The 17,556-nt window shown below is 37.7% G+C and overlaps 2 protein-coding genes across 3 annotated transcripts in view; one reads left to right on the forward strand and one right to left on the reverse strand.

Moving 5' to 3' along the window:
* The window catches only part of dnajb14 (DnaJ heat shock protein family (Hsp40) member B14), a 213,373-nt gene that overhangs the window by 75,512 nt on the left and 120,305 nt on the right, over positions 1-17,556 (reverse strand). The window lies entirely within an intron of this gene.
* Positions 10,519-11,340, forward strand: LOC307154763 (zinc finger BED domain-containing protein 4-like; the record flags this gene model as incomplete). Its single annotated transcript, XM_079864850.1, has 2 exons — positions 10,519-10,627; positions 10,824-11,340. Exons 1-2 carry the CDS (start codon positions 10,524-10,526, stop codon positions 11,338-11,340), a joined length of 621 nt encoding a protein of 206 aa, XP_079720976.1. The 5' UTR covers positions 10,519-10,523.

A 17,556-nucleotide genomic window follows, 5' to 3' on the forward strand; every position in this document is an offset into this window, starting at 1 on the left:
ATTGTTGGTGATTTTAATATACACATCGATAATGAAAAAGATGCATTGGGTTTGGCATTTAAAGACATTGTAAACTCAATTGGAGTTAGACAACACGTGTCAGGACCTACTCATCGTCGTAATCATACTCTAGATCTAATATTATCACATGGAATAGATGTTGATGCCGTTGAAATTCTGCAGCAGAGCGATGACATCTCAGATCATTATCTAGTCTCGTGTAAATTACATTTAGCCAAGGCTGCAAAGCCGACTCCGTGTTTCAAATATGTTAGACCTATCACTTCTGCCACTAAAGATTGCTTTATCAATAATCTTCCTAATCAGTTTCATCGTCTTAGCATCCCGGATAGCTTAGAAGAACTTGATATTGCAACAGAAACTTTTAACTCTCTCTTTTCCAGCACTTTAGACACAGTTGCTCCTTTGCGCTTAAAGAAGAGTAAAGAAAATAATCCAACGCCGTGGTACAACGAGCACACTCAGGCCCTTAAGAGAGCAGCCAGAAAAATGGAGCGCAACTGGAAGAAAACAAAACTAGAGGTATTTCGCATTTCATGGAAAGAGAGCTCGATTGCATACAGAGAGGCTTTAAAAGCTGCTAGATCTGCTTATTTTTCAACCCTATTAGAAGAAAATAAACATAATCCTAGGTTTTTATTTGAAACAGTGGCTAAACTAACGAAAAAGAAAGCTTCAAACACAGAAGTTTCCAAGCAGCACAGCAGTAATGATTTTATGAACTTCTTCACTTATAAGATTGATAATATCAGGGACAAAATTATAACTATGCAACCGTCTACTACAGTATCGCATCAGGCAGTGCATTGTAGTCTCCCTGAGGAAAAATTTGATTCATTCGTTGCTATAGGAGAGGAAGAATTTACTAAACTCGTTAAATCATCTAAATCAACAACATGTATGTTAGACCCTATACCGACTAAGCTACTGAAAGAGATGCTTCCAGAGGTCATAGATCCTCTTCTTAATATCATTAATTCGTCTTTGTCTCTAGGATACGTACCAAAAAACTTTAAGCTGGCTATGATTAAACTGCTTGTTAAAAAACGCAACTTGATCCTACAGAATTAGTCAATTACAGGCCGATCTCGAATCTACCTTTTCTGTCAAAGATACTAGAAAAGGCAGTATCTTCACAACTGTGTTCCTTTTTAGAAAGAAATTATATCTGTGAGGATTTTCAGTCAGGATTTAGACCGTAGTACTGAGACTGCTCTCGTTAGAGTCACAAATGATTTGCTCTTATCATCCGATCGTGGTTGTATCTCTCTATTAGTGTTACTCGATCTTAGTGCTGCGTTTGACACCATTGACCACAACATTCTTTTAAATAGACTAGAAAACTATGTTGGCATTAGTGGAATTGCACTAGCATGGTTTAAATCATACTTATCTGACCGTTATCAATTTGTAGCAGTAAATGAAGAGATGTCTCATCGATCACAAGTTCAGTATGGTGTACCACAAGGCTCAGTACTAGGACCGCTGCTGTTCACTCTGTACATGCTACCATTAGGAGATATCATTAGGAAACATGGAATTAGCTTCCACTGTTATGCTGACGATACTCAGCTCTATATTTCTTCAAAACCTAACGAAACTTACCAATTCACTAAATTAACAGAATGCATAGCTGATATAAAAAATTGGATGAATCGTAATTTCCTACTTCTAAATTCTGAAAAAACAGAGATTCTAATTATTGGACAAAAAACTTCCTCACGTAATAATCTAGAATACTGTCTAACACTTGATGGCTGCTCTGTTAAGTCTTCGTCGTCGGTTAGGAACCTGGGTGTGCTCTTTGATACCAATCTTTCATTTGAAAGTCACGTGTCTAGTATCTGTAAAACCGCATTTTTCCATCTTAAAAATATATCTAAATTACGTCATATGCTCTCATTGACAAATGCGGAACAATTAGTTCATGCTTTCATGACATCAAGGCTAGATTATTGTAATGCTCTACTGGGTCGTTGCCCTGCACGCTTAATAAACAAACTACAGCTAGTTCAAAACGCAGCAGCTCGAGTTCTTACCAGAACCAGGAAGTAAGGAAAGGCAAGGCAAGGCAAGGCAAGTTTATTTATATAGCACATTTCATACACAATGGCAATTCAAAGTGCTTTACATAAAAGAAATTAAAATAATAAAAAGAAATAAGACTAATTAAAACAGTTAAGAAAAAAAAAAAAAAAATACAGTACAGTACAAACAGTCGGACGAACATTGGCACAGTGCTCATTCAGTAAATGCATAGCTAAACAGATGTGTTTTGAGTCTAGATTTGAAAGTGACTACTGTAGGAGCACGTCTGATCTCCTCTGGAAGCTGGTTCCAGCTGCGGCTGGCATAATAGCTAAAAGCAGACTCGCCATGCTTAGAGTGAACCCTTGGTATTTCTAGCTGATATGATCCTAGTGATCTGAGTGATCTGTTGGGTTTATATTCAGTGAGCATATCTGCAATGTATTGAGGTCCTAGGCCATTGAATGATTTATATACCAGTAATAATACTTTAAAATCAATCCTAAATTTAACTGGGAGCCAGTGTAAAGACCTGAGGACTGGTGTGATATGTTCATATTTTCTAGTTCTGCTCAGAATCCTGGCGGCAGCGTTCTGTATGAGCTGCAACTGTCTTATGGTCTTTTTGGGAAGGCCAGTGAGGAGTCCATTACAATAATCCACCCTGCTGGTGATGAAAGCATGCACAAGTTTCTCTAAGTCTTGTCTGGAAACAAAGCATCTAATTCTTGCAATATTTTTCAGATGATAGTATGCTGATTTAGTTATTGCTTTGACATGACTACTGAAACTAAGGTCTGACTCTAGTGTCACACCAAGATTCCTGACTTGATTTTTAGTTGTTTGACACCTAGAGTGAAGGTATGCATTCACCTTGAGAACTTCATCTTTGTTTCCAAATGCAATGACTTCAGTTTTGTCTATGTTTAACTGAAGAAAGTTTTGACACATCCAACTTTTGACTTCATCAATGCATTGGCACAGGGAGTCAATGGGGCTGTAATCGTTAGGCGATAGGGCTAAGTAGAGCTGTGTGTCGTCTGCATAGCTGTGGTAAGAGATTTGGTTCTTTCTCATTATTTGGCTCATTGGGAGCATATACAGGTTGAACAGGAGTGGCGCAAGAATTGAGCCTTGAGGGACTCCGCATGTCATGGATGTCCACTCAGACTTATGGTCTCCTATACTCACATAATAACCTCTCCCATCTAAGTATGACCTGAACCATTTTAGGACTATCCCAGAAAGCCCCACCCAGTTTTCCAGCCTGTCAAGAAGTATGTTATGATCGACAGTGTCAAATGCAGCACTGAGGTCGAGTAGCACCAGCACTGATAGTTTGCCTGAATCAGTATTTAAGCGAATATCGTTTATTATCTTTATGAGCGCTGTCTCTGTGCTGTGGTGCGGTCGGAAACCAGATTGAAAATTGTCAAAGGATCCATTCGAGCTTAAGAATTTGTTCAGCTGATTGAAGACAACTTTTTCAATGATCTTGCCTATGAAAGGAAGATTTGAGATCGGCCTATAGTTGCTTAATATGGTCTTATCCAGATTGCTCTTTTTCAGGAGGGGCTTGACAACTGCAGTTTTTAGGGAGTTTGGAAAACTCCCAGAGAGAAGTGAGGCATTTACCACTTCTAGAAGATCTGCTTCTAAACTGTTTAACACACTTTTGAAAAATGATGTGGGAAGTGTGTCAAGAGCACAGGTTGATGTTTTAAGGTGTCGTACGGTTTCTTCCAAAATTTTGCCATCAATTTCTTTGAAGTCAGACATAGTAACTACTTTCTCAGGTGGTTTGATCTGTCTGACCCCAGGGCAACTCAAGGATGTGCTGATCACCTTTCTGATATTACTGATTTTCTCAGAGAAGAAAGAAGCAAACTCACTGCACTTGTTCTCTGAGAGCATTTCACTGGGAATCTGGCTTGGGGGGTTTGTCAGTCTCTCTACAGTAGCAAAAAGAGTGCGTGTGTTGTTTAAATTACTGTTTATAATATTTGAGAAGAAAGTCTGTCTAGCTTTGCCTAGTTCCATATTGAAAGCATGAAGGCTGTCTTTGTAGATGTTATAATGGACTACAAGTTTTGTCTTCCGCCACATGCGCTCTGCTTTTCTGCATTGTCTTTTCATATTTTGCACTGCTGTTGAGTTTCTCCAAGGTGCTTTTTGTCTGCCACTCTTCTTCCTGACTTTAACAGGAGCAATATCATCAATCACACTTTTAACTTTTGAGTTAAAAGAATCAAGGAGAAAATCAACAGAGTCTGCAGATATGCTTGGTGTTAAGGATATAGCCTTCATAAATAGTACACTAGTGTTCTCATTTAAGCATCTCTTCTTGACAGACACAGATCTAGCTTCAGTGGCAGGAGAGATCAATATATCAAAGAAAATACAGAAATGATCAGACAGTGCTACATCCTTAATAACAATCGATGAAATGTTAAGACCCTTACTGATAAGTAAATCTAGAGTGTGTCCACGATTGTGTGTGGGTCCATGTACATGCTGAGTCAGATCAAAAGTTTTTAAAACAGTTTTGATTTCTTTAGCCATGTTGTTCTCTGCACTATCTATGTGGATGTTAAAATCTCCAGCAATGGCAAAACAGTCAAACTCTGAGGTAATTGCTGATAACAGTTCTGTAAAGTCCTCAGCAAAGGCTAGAGAGAATTTTGGAGGCCTGTAAATAATGATAAGTAAAATGCGTGGAGCACCTTTTAACACATGTAACGACTATGGCTCGATGGGTAAAAATGGACTTTTAATTTATATACTAATTAAAAGTGAAAACACTTTCTAAGTCCCACAGACTTGGCAGACTCTGTAACTGAATCCCTTTACGACCCACTTCCCCCTTTCCACAGTGTGAGCTTCAAAGACATTCTTTGAAATGTTACACACACACACACACACACACACACACACAAAACACACTCGTGGACTTTGAAACAGACATTCCCACACAGAACAAGTCACTAAATGTTGATATGTATTCCTATGTTTCTTTAAAGTGTCATCGTTTGCCATTACGGAAACACTGACAATTTTATTGTACGTTTAATCAAGCTTTATTTGTGTGTAATGATGCATATGAACGTAACGTTATGTGTGTCCAAAATCTACCTGTAATTCTTGGTATCTGTCTGACCGTCCTGTTTTAATTCGATCAGTCCCACCTAAGTTATATAAGTAACATCTTTAGTTCAGTATGTATAATCTTAAGAGGAAATATGAATTATTTCGTTCAGGAGACATATGGTGAAAGGAGGCGTTTTCTTCACACAAAGAGAATTTTCCCGCCTCAGAACCGAAAGATTTCATTGGGTACCGTCATCAAACAGGGCGTTACCCCGCGCTGCTTTAAAAACCACAACACAAGCAGACGTCTCTCTCTCTCTGCTCTCACACGCTCTCACCCTCGTGACTCCGAACTCTGAACTCTGCACTCTCACCCCTCCCTGCTCCATGAGCAGCGGAGCGAGAGAGAGGGGACAGGGCCTTCATCCAAACGCGGATGTAAAAATCCTTTCTTGGCTTGTAACCAAGTTTTCTCGCCCTTCCCGCACCGGGAAGAGACTTCCGTACCTCGGTAATGTTACATTCAGTGAGTTTTTAAGAACTTCACGCGAAACGCAAGCCTACAAATCGATGAGACACGGTCCAGCCAAGATACGCACGTGGTCCCGAAGCCCAGCTTCACACAGACAAAGGAACAGAATCGCAAGTAACGTATAAAATGATCTCTCTCGAAGCTGCTTTCACAGTTGTCTCTTAAAAGGTTCTGTTTGTGAATTACCATCCTTTCTCCCTCACTTTCTTCCTATTTTCATTCTGATCAAGTCATGTTTATGTTTGTTTGTTTAAACGTTCGTGTGTCTTGTGTAATTTTACGTACGTAGATTAGCCTATATTACTTCCTATATGCATATAATCCTTTGTGTGTCATTTTTGATTAAATAAATCTTTTATACTTTGACTGACTCTGTGCTACAATCCCACCAATGTAATTGTCAATGAAATTGCGATAAGATCTGGCTACTAGCTCTTTATTTTAATTCATAAACCCAGCAATTTGCATCCACGGCCAGGAGAGAATTTGTCTGAGGTTTGATAATATAAATATTCCTTCTTAACTGGTATAATCAAAGCATTCGCTGGTCGAATGACTGATGAGAGACCAGTTATAGAACGAAATATTTTTGATAATTAGCAGGTAATGTAATAGCATATGTGAAATTTATGAATTATGACTATGAGTTATGATTTTAATATTTCCCCAAATTTGAATATTGCTCGAGCTAATATTTCATATGTGACCTAATTACGATTGTTACCAATAAACGCTACACACAATACCCAGATATTCAAAAGAAGGGTAATTCCCAAATGATATTTGCTTACATTGATAGATATCTTTAAAAAGAGCAGCTAGACCCCCACCTCTCTTAACAGCTCTGCAGACACTCATAAAAGTAAAGTTAGGAGGGGCTGCTTCATTGAGGATTGTTGCACTAAAGCTGTCTTCTAGCCAGGTTTCATTTAGAAGCATAAAATCCAGGTTGTTTGTGGTTATTAAGTCGTTGACTAGAAGTGATTTATTTTTAAGTGAACGAATGTTTAAAAGTGCTAACTTAACAGTCTTACTTTTTGTCCCCACATCAATCTTACTTATGACCATATTAGTATGACCATATAAGTATGACCATATTAGCCCAGTTCTGTCAAAACTGCACTGGCTCCCTATTAAACATCGCATCAATTTTAAAATATTGCTGATGACTTACAAAGCACTAAATGGTTTAGCTCCGCAGTACTTGAGCGAGCTCTTAACGCATTATAGTCCTTCACGTCTATTGCGATCTCAAAATTCCGGCCAGTTGATAATACCTATAATATCAAAATCGACTGCTGGCGGTAGATCCTTTTCCTATTTAGCACCAAAACTTTGGAACAATCTTCCTAACATTGTCCGGGAAGCAGACACACTATGTCAGTTCAAAGCTAGATTAAAGACACATCTCTTTGACATAGCATTCACATAATACATTATAGACTTCTATAATTCAGTGTTAGGCTGCATAGATTAGGTCAGCTGGAACCGGGAACACTTCCCATAAATCCTGATGTACTTGTTACATCATGAGAAGAATGGCATCTACGCTGATTTTAGTGTCTTTGTTTATCCCGAGGTCTTCCCGCAGCCTGCCGGATCCAGGCCGTATCCAGATCTGACGAAGGCCCTTCACCTGGACCCGATGACAACGCAGTGCTGAAGTGCCAACTAGTCTCTCCCTATGGAGGATCCCTTTCCCACTCTACAGATAAAGCGTCGTCGGGAAAACTCAATTTGCGTATCTACCCCGAATTGATAAAATAAAATTCTGAATCAAAACTATAAGGAAACACCAGTAATTTGTTTAGGCTTGGTTTGTAGGGAATAACAAACCTGCACACATATATTCAAACGCACATAACTATAGAACCAATTCTTAATGCGCATGTGAACGCCATCAGCGTTTCTCACAGGATCGCGTTTAAAGTTTGTGTAGAGAGAATGGTGTCTTCTTGGCGGCCCCTAATTTAATAACAAATGATCGTTGCGACGGAAGCGAATCAATCAAAACTAACTTTAGCTGTAAAATAACTTTATTAAAGAACCGCTATAAAGCCAAAACATTCTCTGTTACCTTAAATTATACGTTTATCTCTGTAAAGCTGCTTTGAAACAATCTACATTGTTAAAAGCGCTATATAAATGAAGATGACTTGACTTGACTTTTATTAGTGACAAATTTGGGGAGAGGATACATATTCTAAAACTGAAAATACAGTATGATAATTAACTGCACACTTACTAGACATGTTTTCAATGGATATTTTGCAAGCACAATTTGTGGGAAAATAAAAAAAAATGAGATGTTTCTAACAATGTGAATCAATTTGGTAGAATATATATATCATTCTGATATGATTTTTTTTTTTTTAAATCAATGTTGGAAACCGTTGTGCTGCTTAATATATTTTTATAACCAATGATACGTTTTTTTCAGGATTCTTTGAATACAATTTTGATTGCAATCAACAATTTTGATTATTTATTTTGCTCACATTTGATTTGCTTAGAGCCCGCATCAACGGGGCATAAGCATTTACTGTGAGATACCTGCCTTTACTTTTGTTTATTTATCACTCACAATTGCTTTGTTTATAGCCGACTGATTATTTTTTTATTTTGCTCACATTTGATTTGCTTAGAGCAAATTTAGAACATTTCGTTCCTCCACATAGAGGAATTACAATAAAACAGACTGAAAAACAAAACCTTTGAATCTCCTCTCATTCTTTGTTCTTTGTTCAGGCTGCCTCACTTGATGGCCCATTAGCCATTGGGGGAGTGTCTATGTCACACCCCTGGTCTGAATCTTATTAATATTGATAGGCCATTACCACTCCCACGCATAAACAAAAAACTGACTTACAAAGTTTAAATCAATGTATTGTTTTATTTGAACGATTAGGCAGGATGATTTTCAGATCATTTTGAAGAAAAAACTCTAGGCGACAACATCCATTAGTCAAGTCTTATTGACACATATTTAGTATGTGTTTTGTGGCCTTATTTCAGAAACTTTATTTTTTATTTTTTTCAATAACCATGCATAAACATTATTCTCTCAAAAATACAAACATGAACATGTATGTTGCTCACATATTATGGTAGCCCTGTTTGTGCTAAATAGAGTGTAATTACACCTTTGCCATTAATATGTTTATAAGCAACTGAAAAAAGCACAAATGTCAGGGCATGTCAAAACATCTCAAGGACTCCAAAAACACCTCAGACCCCAGAGGGTTAAATTGGATATTACAATGGCTGGAGTTGTCAATCAAACACCGGGTGTTTATCACTGGCTGAGTTTGAACGAATCTCTTATTTACAATGTGTTTGCACTGTTAGTAGAGTTGTTCCGATTCCGATACCAGTATCGGAAATGCGTCCGATACTGCCGAAAATGCTGGCATCGGTATCGGCGAGTACTGGAGTCCAGGCACCGATCCGATACCACGCAATTTATTAGAAATAGGAATCTATTTACTGGTTAGCTCCATTAACTCTAACACGGTTCTTCTTCGCCGCTCTTAAAACAGTTGCGCTGTGCTGCCATCGGCAGCTGCTGTTTTAGAGGGGCGAAGAAGAATTGATCACGTGACGCCTCCTTAAAAGAAGCTAACATTAGCGCATCATGTTGGCGGTTTGGCAGTATTTTACAGTGGATGTTCCCAACAGTAAGTCAGCGACATGCAACATATGCAAGGAATCAATTTCGAGGGGTGGCACAAATGTTGCAAATTTCAACACCAGCAACTTAATTAAACATTTGAAGACGCGTCACGCTAAAGAGCACGACGAATTTAAAGCTAAGGGGAAAAGGAAGGACGAACTGCAGCAGCAAACTCTGGAAGCTGCCTTCCAGCGACGAGATAAATTCCCCAAAGACAGCCAAAAAGCAACAAAGATAACAGACAAAATTTTGGAGTTTATTGTCCTGGATGACCAACCCCTGTCTGTCGTCGAAAGTGTGGGATTTCGCCGCTTAATGGAGCATTTGGAGCCAAGGTACTGTTTGCCAGGTCGTAAATATATCTCAGAAACTGTGCTGCCCAAATTATACGAGACAATTAGGGAACACATTTCGTGTATGCTGAAAGACGTGCATGCAGTCAGCTTTACCACGGACATTTGGAGCTCCGACGTGTGCCCCATGTCTTTGCTAAGTTTAACATCACACTGGGTGGACAGAGAGTCAACATTTACCCCTCGAAGTGCGGTGCTGCACGCCAACGAGTTCCGAGGGTCACACACTGGCACATTAATTGCCGAAGCAATTGAGGGGATGCTGGTAAAGTGGAAAATCCCCAAGTCCAACGTTCATGTTGTTTTGCGCGACAACGCTAGCAACATGAAGAAAGCCATGGACGAGATGGATGTACCAAGTTTGGGATGCTTCGCCCACACTCTCCAGCTAGTGGTGCATGAAGGGCTACTGTCACAGAGAAGTGTGAGTGATGCACTGGCGAATGGTAGGAAGTTAGTAGGGCATTTCAAACACTCGCCACTGGCTACTACACGCCTGGAAGATATTCAAAAAGATCTCCAAATGCCCACCAAACGTCTGCACCAAGACATAGCAACGAGTTGGAACAGTACCTACTATATGGTTGAGAGTTTACTGGAGCAGAAGCGGTCAATTTCAGCATATGGAGCTGACCACGACCTGCCAGTGACCCTTACGGCTAACCAGTGGGCTTTACTGGAGAAAATAATCATTGTTCTGGCACCATTTGAAGAACTGACCAGACAGATTAGCTCCTCCACCTCTTCTGCAGCTAAAGTCATCCCCTCAGTCACAGTGCTGAAACGCCTGCTTGCTCGGGAGAACGAGGGGGACACGAGTATAAAAACCATGAAAACAACCCTTCTTGAGGCTGTCCAGAAAAGATTCAAGACCATCGAGAATGAGCCCTTGTATGCAGTTGCCACTCTTTTAGACCCACGATTCAAAGACAGGTATGTCTAATATTTTTATTAAGTATCTATATTATAAACAAAATTTTGAAATGGTGTTTTGGATAACTAGATATTGCATTATTATTGATTACTATTGCATTAATAATGTTACCACTAAAAGTTACTATGGAGGAGGTTGTTTATTTGTTTATTTTACACATAAAGACATTTATTTATTATTTTTCTTTTTTTTTAGATACTTCACAGAAGCAGACGGCATCAAGCAGGCCAAGGATGCTCTGACCCAAGAGGTGGAGAAGATGGAGGCGTTACTGAGCAGGACCACACCTGAGGGAGCAGAGACAGTGCCAGAAAACCCCCATAAAGCCCCACGTATGGAAGCACAGCCAGACAGCAGCAGCAGCAGAAAGAGCAGCTTGAAAGGCCTGTTTGAGGAAATCCATGATGAGGAACGTGGGGCAAGTAGCACAAGCACACAAGTTCAAAATCAAATACAGACATATTTGACAGAGCAAACAGTCCCACGCTCAGACAGCCCATTCCAGTACTGGGGAGTCAACCAAATTCGGTTTCCCACCCTGGCTGCCACTGCTGCAAAGTTTCTCTGTGCTCCTTGTACCAGTGTTGACAGTGAGAGACTGTTCAGTGCAGCGTCCAACATTGTTGATGCAAGAAGGAACAGGCTAGGAGGAGAGAGGGCAGAAATGCTCATCTTCTTGAAGAAGAATCTGCCTTTGCTCTTGAAATTATGAGCAATACTAAATTGCTAAAATGCTACTGCAATGTGTAGCCTACTTGTTTTAAAGTATTGTTTTGTTTACTGTGCAGCTGCTGCTCTTTTGATTTGTATTTTTTTATGTTTACTTTATAGGTTGGTGTTGCACTATTGTTAAATACTGCACTATTTAAAGATTTAAATGCCTTTTTATTTTAGTGCATAATTTTTTTTTAAAGGAATCTTTAAAGTTACTGTTGCACTACTGTTTTATACTGTTCTATTTAAAAATTTAAATGCCTTTTATTTTAAAATATTGTGGCTGCAGTTTAAATTTTTTTTTTTATAATTATTCCTATATTTATTTAGTTAAGTTGTTGTTGCACTACTGTTTTATACTGTTCTATTTAAAAATTTAAATGCCTTTTATTTTAAAATATTGTGGCTGCACTTTAAAAAAAATTTTTATAATTATTCCTATATTTATTTAAGTTGCTGTTGCACTACTGTTTTATACTGTTCTATTTAAAAATAAATTTAAAAATAAATGGCTTCCATTTGCTGTATTCATTCATGTTTTACAAAGGGTTTAACCTGAGCCAGGCCTTACCAGAATGATAATCATATCAAAGTCATGCAGGTAGTATGATCTTTTTCTTTTTTTTTTAACACACTGGTATCGGTACTCGGTATCGGCCGATACCCTTAGCACGAGTATCGGTATCGGGAGGGGAAAAATGGTATCGGAACATCTCTAACTGTTAGTTATGATGAAAGCATTCGTTAGTGTGCAGATCACATTCATGCGCTCAACATGTCTGTGATCGGCTACATTGCTCATCACTGCAACATTTTCATGCCACGAAATAAATATAAAGCCATAGATCTAAATATAATACTAAAATCAACACTTTAAATGATTATTTAACCTTGAGAGCTATAATAGTGAAAGCATGCTAAAAGATCGAGAGAGTTCCACTTGTAATACTTATTTCATATGCAAAGATGTTAGCCAATCACAGCAGTGGGTGTTTACACTTAAGTCTCACAGCAGACACGCCCCTTCAAATCAGAGGGCTAAAATCAGGGTAGGAAAAATGCCTTTTATTTCTAAATTATGACTTTTTTTAATTTAAAAATCATACTAACATTATAAATGCACCACAGGAAACAAAACAATAGAGTTCAAGACCCCTTTAAACTAGTGTTTCGAAACTTCACCTTCCTCTTCATCGTCTGTCTGTACTACACGTTGCTAACAGAATACCAGACCAAGATGGATTATGCGGCACAATTTGATGCAATATCCCAAAAGGGCTTCAGTTTTTTGGATTATGCTGAGAGTTTCTGCCGTCTCGTCGTCAACTGCACTTATGATGATGCACTTATGATTCTGGCTCGGGGCGAACTACTGCCATCCAGTAGACCTCCCAGACATCTTAGGACTTGACTGGAGGGAGGCCAGTATCAGGTGTCTGGAGAGAATCTGTCCCCGATCCAGGACACAGCTAGACCCAGAGCCCAGCCCACCACCACCTTCGACCACGGAGACCTCGCTCGAGCCCCCTGCAGACAGAGAGCAACCACCCACTGTGATGAGTAGGCCAAATCTCTATGAGGAAGGGACAATGCCGACCATCGCTCCGGAGCCAGAGCCCCAGAGTGAGTCTGACCAGGGGTGAGAGTCAGCGACATCTGTGGCAGAGGGAATACTGGTGGTTTTGGACATCGAGGACTGGCTGATTGATTTGGACACTGAGGTACTGCCTCCCACCCTATCCCACCCTGAACTGTTCTTCATCATCGCTTTTTCAAGACAGCATTGAAACTGTATTGTCGACCTTTATAGACTGTGAAATACCGTCATTGATTCTATCAAGCTTACTGTCACCCTCACAGCAAAGCTCAGCCAGTCCTTGAATCGGCATCGGCTGATTATGCTGCAAATTAGACACAGCACAGCACAGACATGCTGACAGTACAAAAACGTTGAACAACCACTCTGTGCTTGCAAAACAGCGTCTTGAAAGCCATTCAATAATATCTTGGCCTCCCCCAGCACAGCATCATTCAGGATGTACCCACCCACTGGAACTCCACATTACATATGTTGCAGAGGATGCTTGAGCAGAAGCGTGCCCTGAACATTTATGCAGCAGAACATGGCAAGTTTACCACACTAACTGCAGAAAAATGGGATATCTCAAATTTGATTGATAAACTAGGCCCTATTGAGGAAGTGACTTTTGAGATGAGCAAGGCAGAGGCCTCTATCTCCTGCATCATCCCATGCATTGCTGTGCTGAAGATGGTGCTTCAGGCAGTGGGTTCCGCCACAAGGGGGATCAGTGATGAGTGTAACATCTCTGAGCAGTTGGACCAGTACCTCCTTGAGCCACTGATTGACAGACGGACTGGTGTGCCACTGGAATGGTGGAAGCAGAATGCATCCCGTCTGTGCCACCGTCTGCGAGTACTAAGAACTTTAAGCAATGGATGGGTGGGGCGAAAAAGAGACTCAGGGACTGGAACCGGAGCTAAAACTAAAGATAATGTGCACTTTTTTGTATTGTTTACAAACTTCCCTCAGTAATGGTATTCTTCCCTCAGTAATGGCCATTATCTATGTGCATACATAGAACAAGGGTTCAAGTGAAGTTCAGGTGTTAAATAGAGATGGATTTAACACCGTCCAGAGATGTATGGAATTCACGAATCAGATCAATTATATATCAGCTAATAAATTAGTTTTTGTATTACCTATAAGTTGATCACACTATTTTATGTCATCGTAATTAATTATCTTCAAGGAACGTGAACTGTAATGCTATAGGCCTGTTACTATGTGACTATTTGTCAAATTACTTTGTGGGTTAATGCTGCGCAGTTTTACACATTTAAAAGAATCATACTAAAAACAGAAAAAAAAGTTTGTTGAGACAACCTTTAAGTTGGCTTGAGAAAGCCAGACCAGAGAGTTTGGAGAAGTTTAAAGTAGTTTAAAGTTTAAAGTAGTTTAAAGTTTGATAGATACATTAGTTAGAAAGAAAGAATACTTAGAAAGAAATAATACTAAGAAAAAGAAAGAAAGAAAGAAAGATTAGTTAGAAAGAAAGATTAGTTAGAAAGAAAGAAATATAAGTTAGAAAGAAAGAAATATAAGTTAGAAAGAAAGAAAGAAGTTAGAAAGAAAGAAGAAAAATTAGTTAGAAAGAAAGATAGATTAGTTAGAAAGAAAGAAAGAAAGATATATTCGTTAGAAAGAAAGAAAGATAAGTTAGTTAGAAAAAAGATAAGTTAGTTAGAAAGAAAGATATATAAGTTAGTTAGAAAGAAAGATAGATTATTTAGAAAGAAAGAAAAGTTAGTTAGAAAGATATATATATTAGTTAGAAAGAAAGAAAGAAAGATTAGTTAGAAAGAAAGATTAGTTAGAAAGAAAGAAATATAAGTTAGAAAGAAGTTAGAAAGAAAGAAAGATAGATATGTTAGTTAGAAAGAAAGATAGATAAGTTAGTTAGAAAAAAGATAGATAAGTTAGAATGAAAGATATATAAGTTAGTTAGAAAGAAAGATAGATTAGTTAGAAAGAAAGAAAGAAAGAAAGAAAGAAAGAAAGATGGATAAGTTAGTTAGAAAGATAGATAGATTAGTAAGAAAGAAAGATAGATAGATAAGTTAGTTAGAAAGATAGATTAGTTATAAAGAAAGATAGATAAGTTAGTTAGAAAGATAGATTAGTTATAAAGAAAGAGATAAGTTAGTTAGAAAGATAGATAGATTAGTTATAAAGAAAGAAAGAAAGATAGTTAGAAAGATAGATTCGTTAGAAAGAAAGAAATATAGATAAGTTAGTTAGAAAGATAGATTAGTAAGAAAGAAAGATAGATAAGTTAGTTAGAAAGATAGATTAGTTAGAAAGAAAGAAAGATAAGTTAGTTAGAAAGATAGATAGATTAGTAAGAAAGAAAGATAGATAAGTTAGTTAGAAAGATAGATAGATTAGTTAGAAAGATAGATAGATTAGTTAGAAAGAAAGAAATATAGATAAGTTAGTTAGAAAGATAGATAGATTAGTTAGAAAGAAAGATAGATAAGTTAGTTAGAAAGATAGATAGATTAGTTAGAAAGAAAGAAAGATAGATAAGTTAGTTAGAAAGAGATAGATAGATAGATAGATAGATAGATAGATAGATAGATAGATAGATAATGTTTGAAGATAGATAGATAGATAGATAGATAAGGTTTGAGGATAGATAGATAGATAGATAGATAGATAGATAGATAGATAGATAGATAGATAGATAGACAGATAAGGTTTGTAGATAGATAGAAAAGGTTTGTAGATAGATAGATAGATAGATAGATAGATAGATAGATAGATAGATAGATAGATAGATAGATAGATAGGATAGATAGATAAGATAGATAGATTGATTTCTATGTGTGCTGCTGACTTCGTAATATAATGACTGATGTGGACTTCTGTAGGACAAGGAGAAAGGGGGAGACATGGTTTTCAAGTAGACCTCTGACCCCTAAGGTTAAAGGGGGGTCCAATTTAGGACTTGCAGGCTGCAAGCAGAGCTAAACCAAAGTTCAGTGTGTAATAAGATCACTGATTGAGTTTCTTATCCATCTATGGTTAGAGAAAGAACCTTGAAGAGATAACAGTATAAAAAGGCTGGTCTGTCCTTCTCTCCTTGTCGCACTTGAACCACAGACTATACTGTCTACCTCTGTGGGTCTCAACTGGGCCTTTTCTTGCAAGAAAATAAATTACTTTGAATGTTTCTTTGATTCCAGACTGTCTCTTATGCAAAGATGATTGTTTAATGAAAATTTGCCACTACAATAGATAGATAGATAGATAGATAGATAGATAGATAGATAGATAGATAGATAGATAGATAGATAGATAGATAGATAGATAGATAGATAGATGAAGTATGAAGACAGTATGAAGGTCTGACCCGAGTTTGGAGTATGTAGCTTGAACGGTCTAGGAGGAGTTAGTGTCTAAAAATTTGTGGTCAGAAAAAGAAGAAGAAAAACTAGATTAAAAAGTTCGTCGAGACAAACTTTAAGTTGGCTTGAGAAAGCCGGACCAGAAAGTTTAAATTAGTTTAAAGTTTAAATTAATTAGTTTGAAATAGTTTGAATAGATAGATAGATAGATAGATAGATAGATAGATAGATAGATAGATAGATAGATAGATAGATAGATAGATAGATAGATAGATAGATAGATGAGTTTAAATGAGTCACTATGGGTTAGAAGTAGTATAGAAATCTAGTATATTTGGTCTATAAGTTTAATTGAGTCTAAGAGTTCAGAGTTGATTTATTTACGAGTTTAAGAGTTCATAATGAATTCATGAGTTTATACGTGTATGTGTTTATGAGTTTTAAAAGAAGTTTAAAGTAGTTTAAAGTTTAAAGTAGTTAGAATTTTAAATTGGTTAGAAGTTTCCTGAAGAAAATGTGAAGTGGTGCTTGCAGTGGCAAAACTCGCCACTCGGTTGCTAGAGTCAAGTAAAGTCAAGTCAAGTTTATTTATATAGCGCTTTTCACAACATAGGTTGTATCAAAGCAGCTTCACAGTATTAAATTAAAACAATACATCAATGTTTGTTTCTAGTGGAACGTCCACGTTTGGTAATGCTGATCAATAGTATCGTTGATTGATTAACCCTCTGGGGTCTGGGGTGTTTTTGGGGTCCTTGAGATGTTCTGACATGCCCTGACATTTGTGCTTTTTTCAGTTGCTTATAAACATATTAATGGCAAAGGTGTAAATTCACTCTATATAGCACAAACAGGACTACCATAATATGTGAGCCACATGTATGTACATGTTTTCATTTTGAGAGAATAATGTTTATGCATGGTTATTGAAAAAACTAAAAATTAAAGTTTCTGAAATAAGGCCACAAAACACATACTAAATATGTGGCAATAAGACTTTTAACTAATGGATGTCGTCGCCTAGAGTTTTTTCTTCAAAATGATGTGAAAATCATCCTGCCTAATCATTCACATAAAACGATACATTGATTTAAGTTTTGTGAAACACTTTTAGTTTGGAAAGCCAATATGCGGATGGGGCTTAAACGCTCCAACAGCATCATGCATATTTAGTAGTTCACACCTGATGAGACAATGTCCCTGCATACTTAATGAGCCATTCATTCAGGTGTGTCACCTATAGCTAACTTAAATATACAAGCTTCATAAAAATGATCATTCTAGA

Source organism: Squalius cephalus (genome assembly GCF_949319135.1).
Source record: "Squalius cephalus genome assembly, chromosome: 2".
Taxonomy (NCBI): Eukaryota; Metazoa; Chordata; class Actinopteri; order Cypriniformes; family Leuciscidae; genus Squalius; species Squalius cephalus.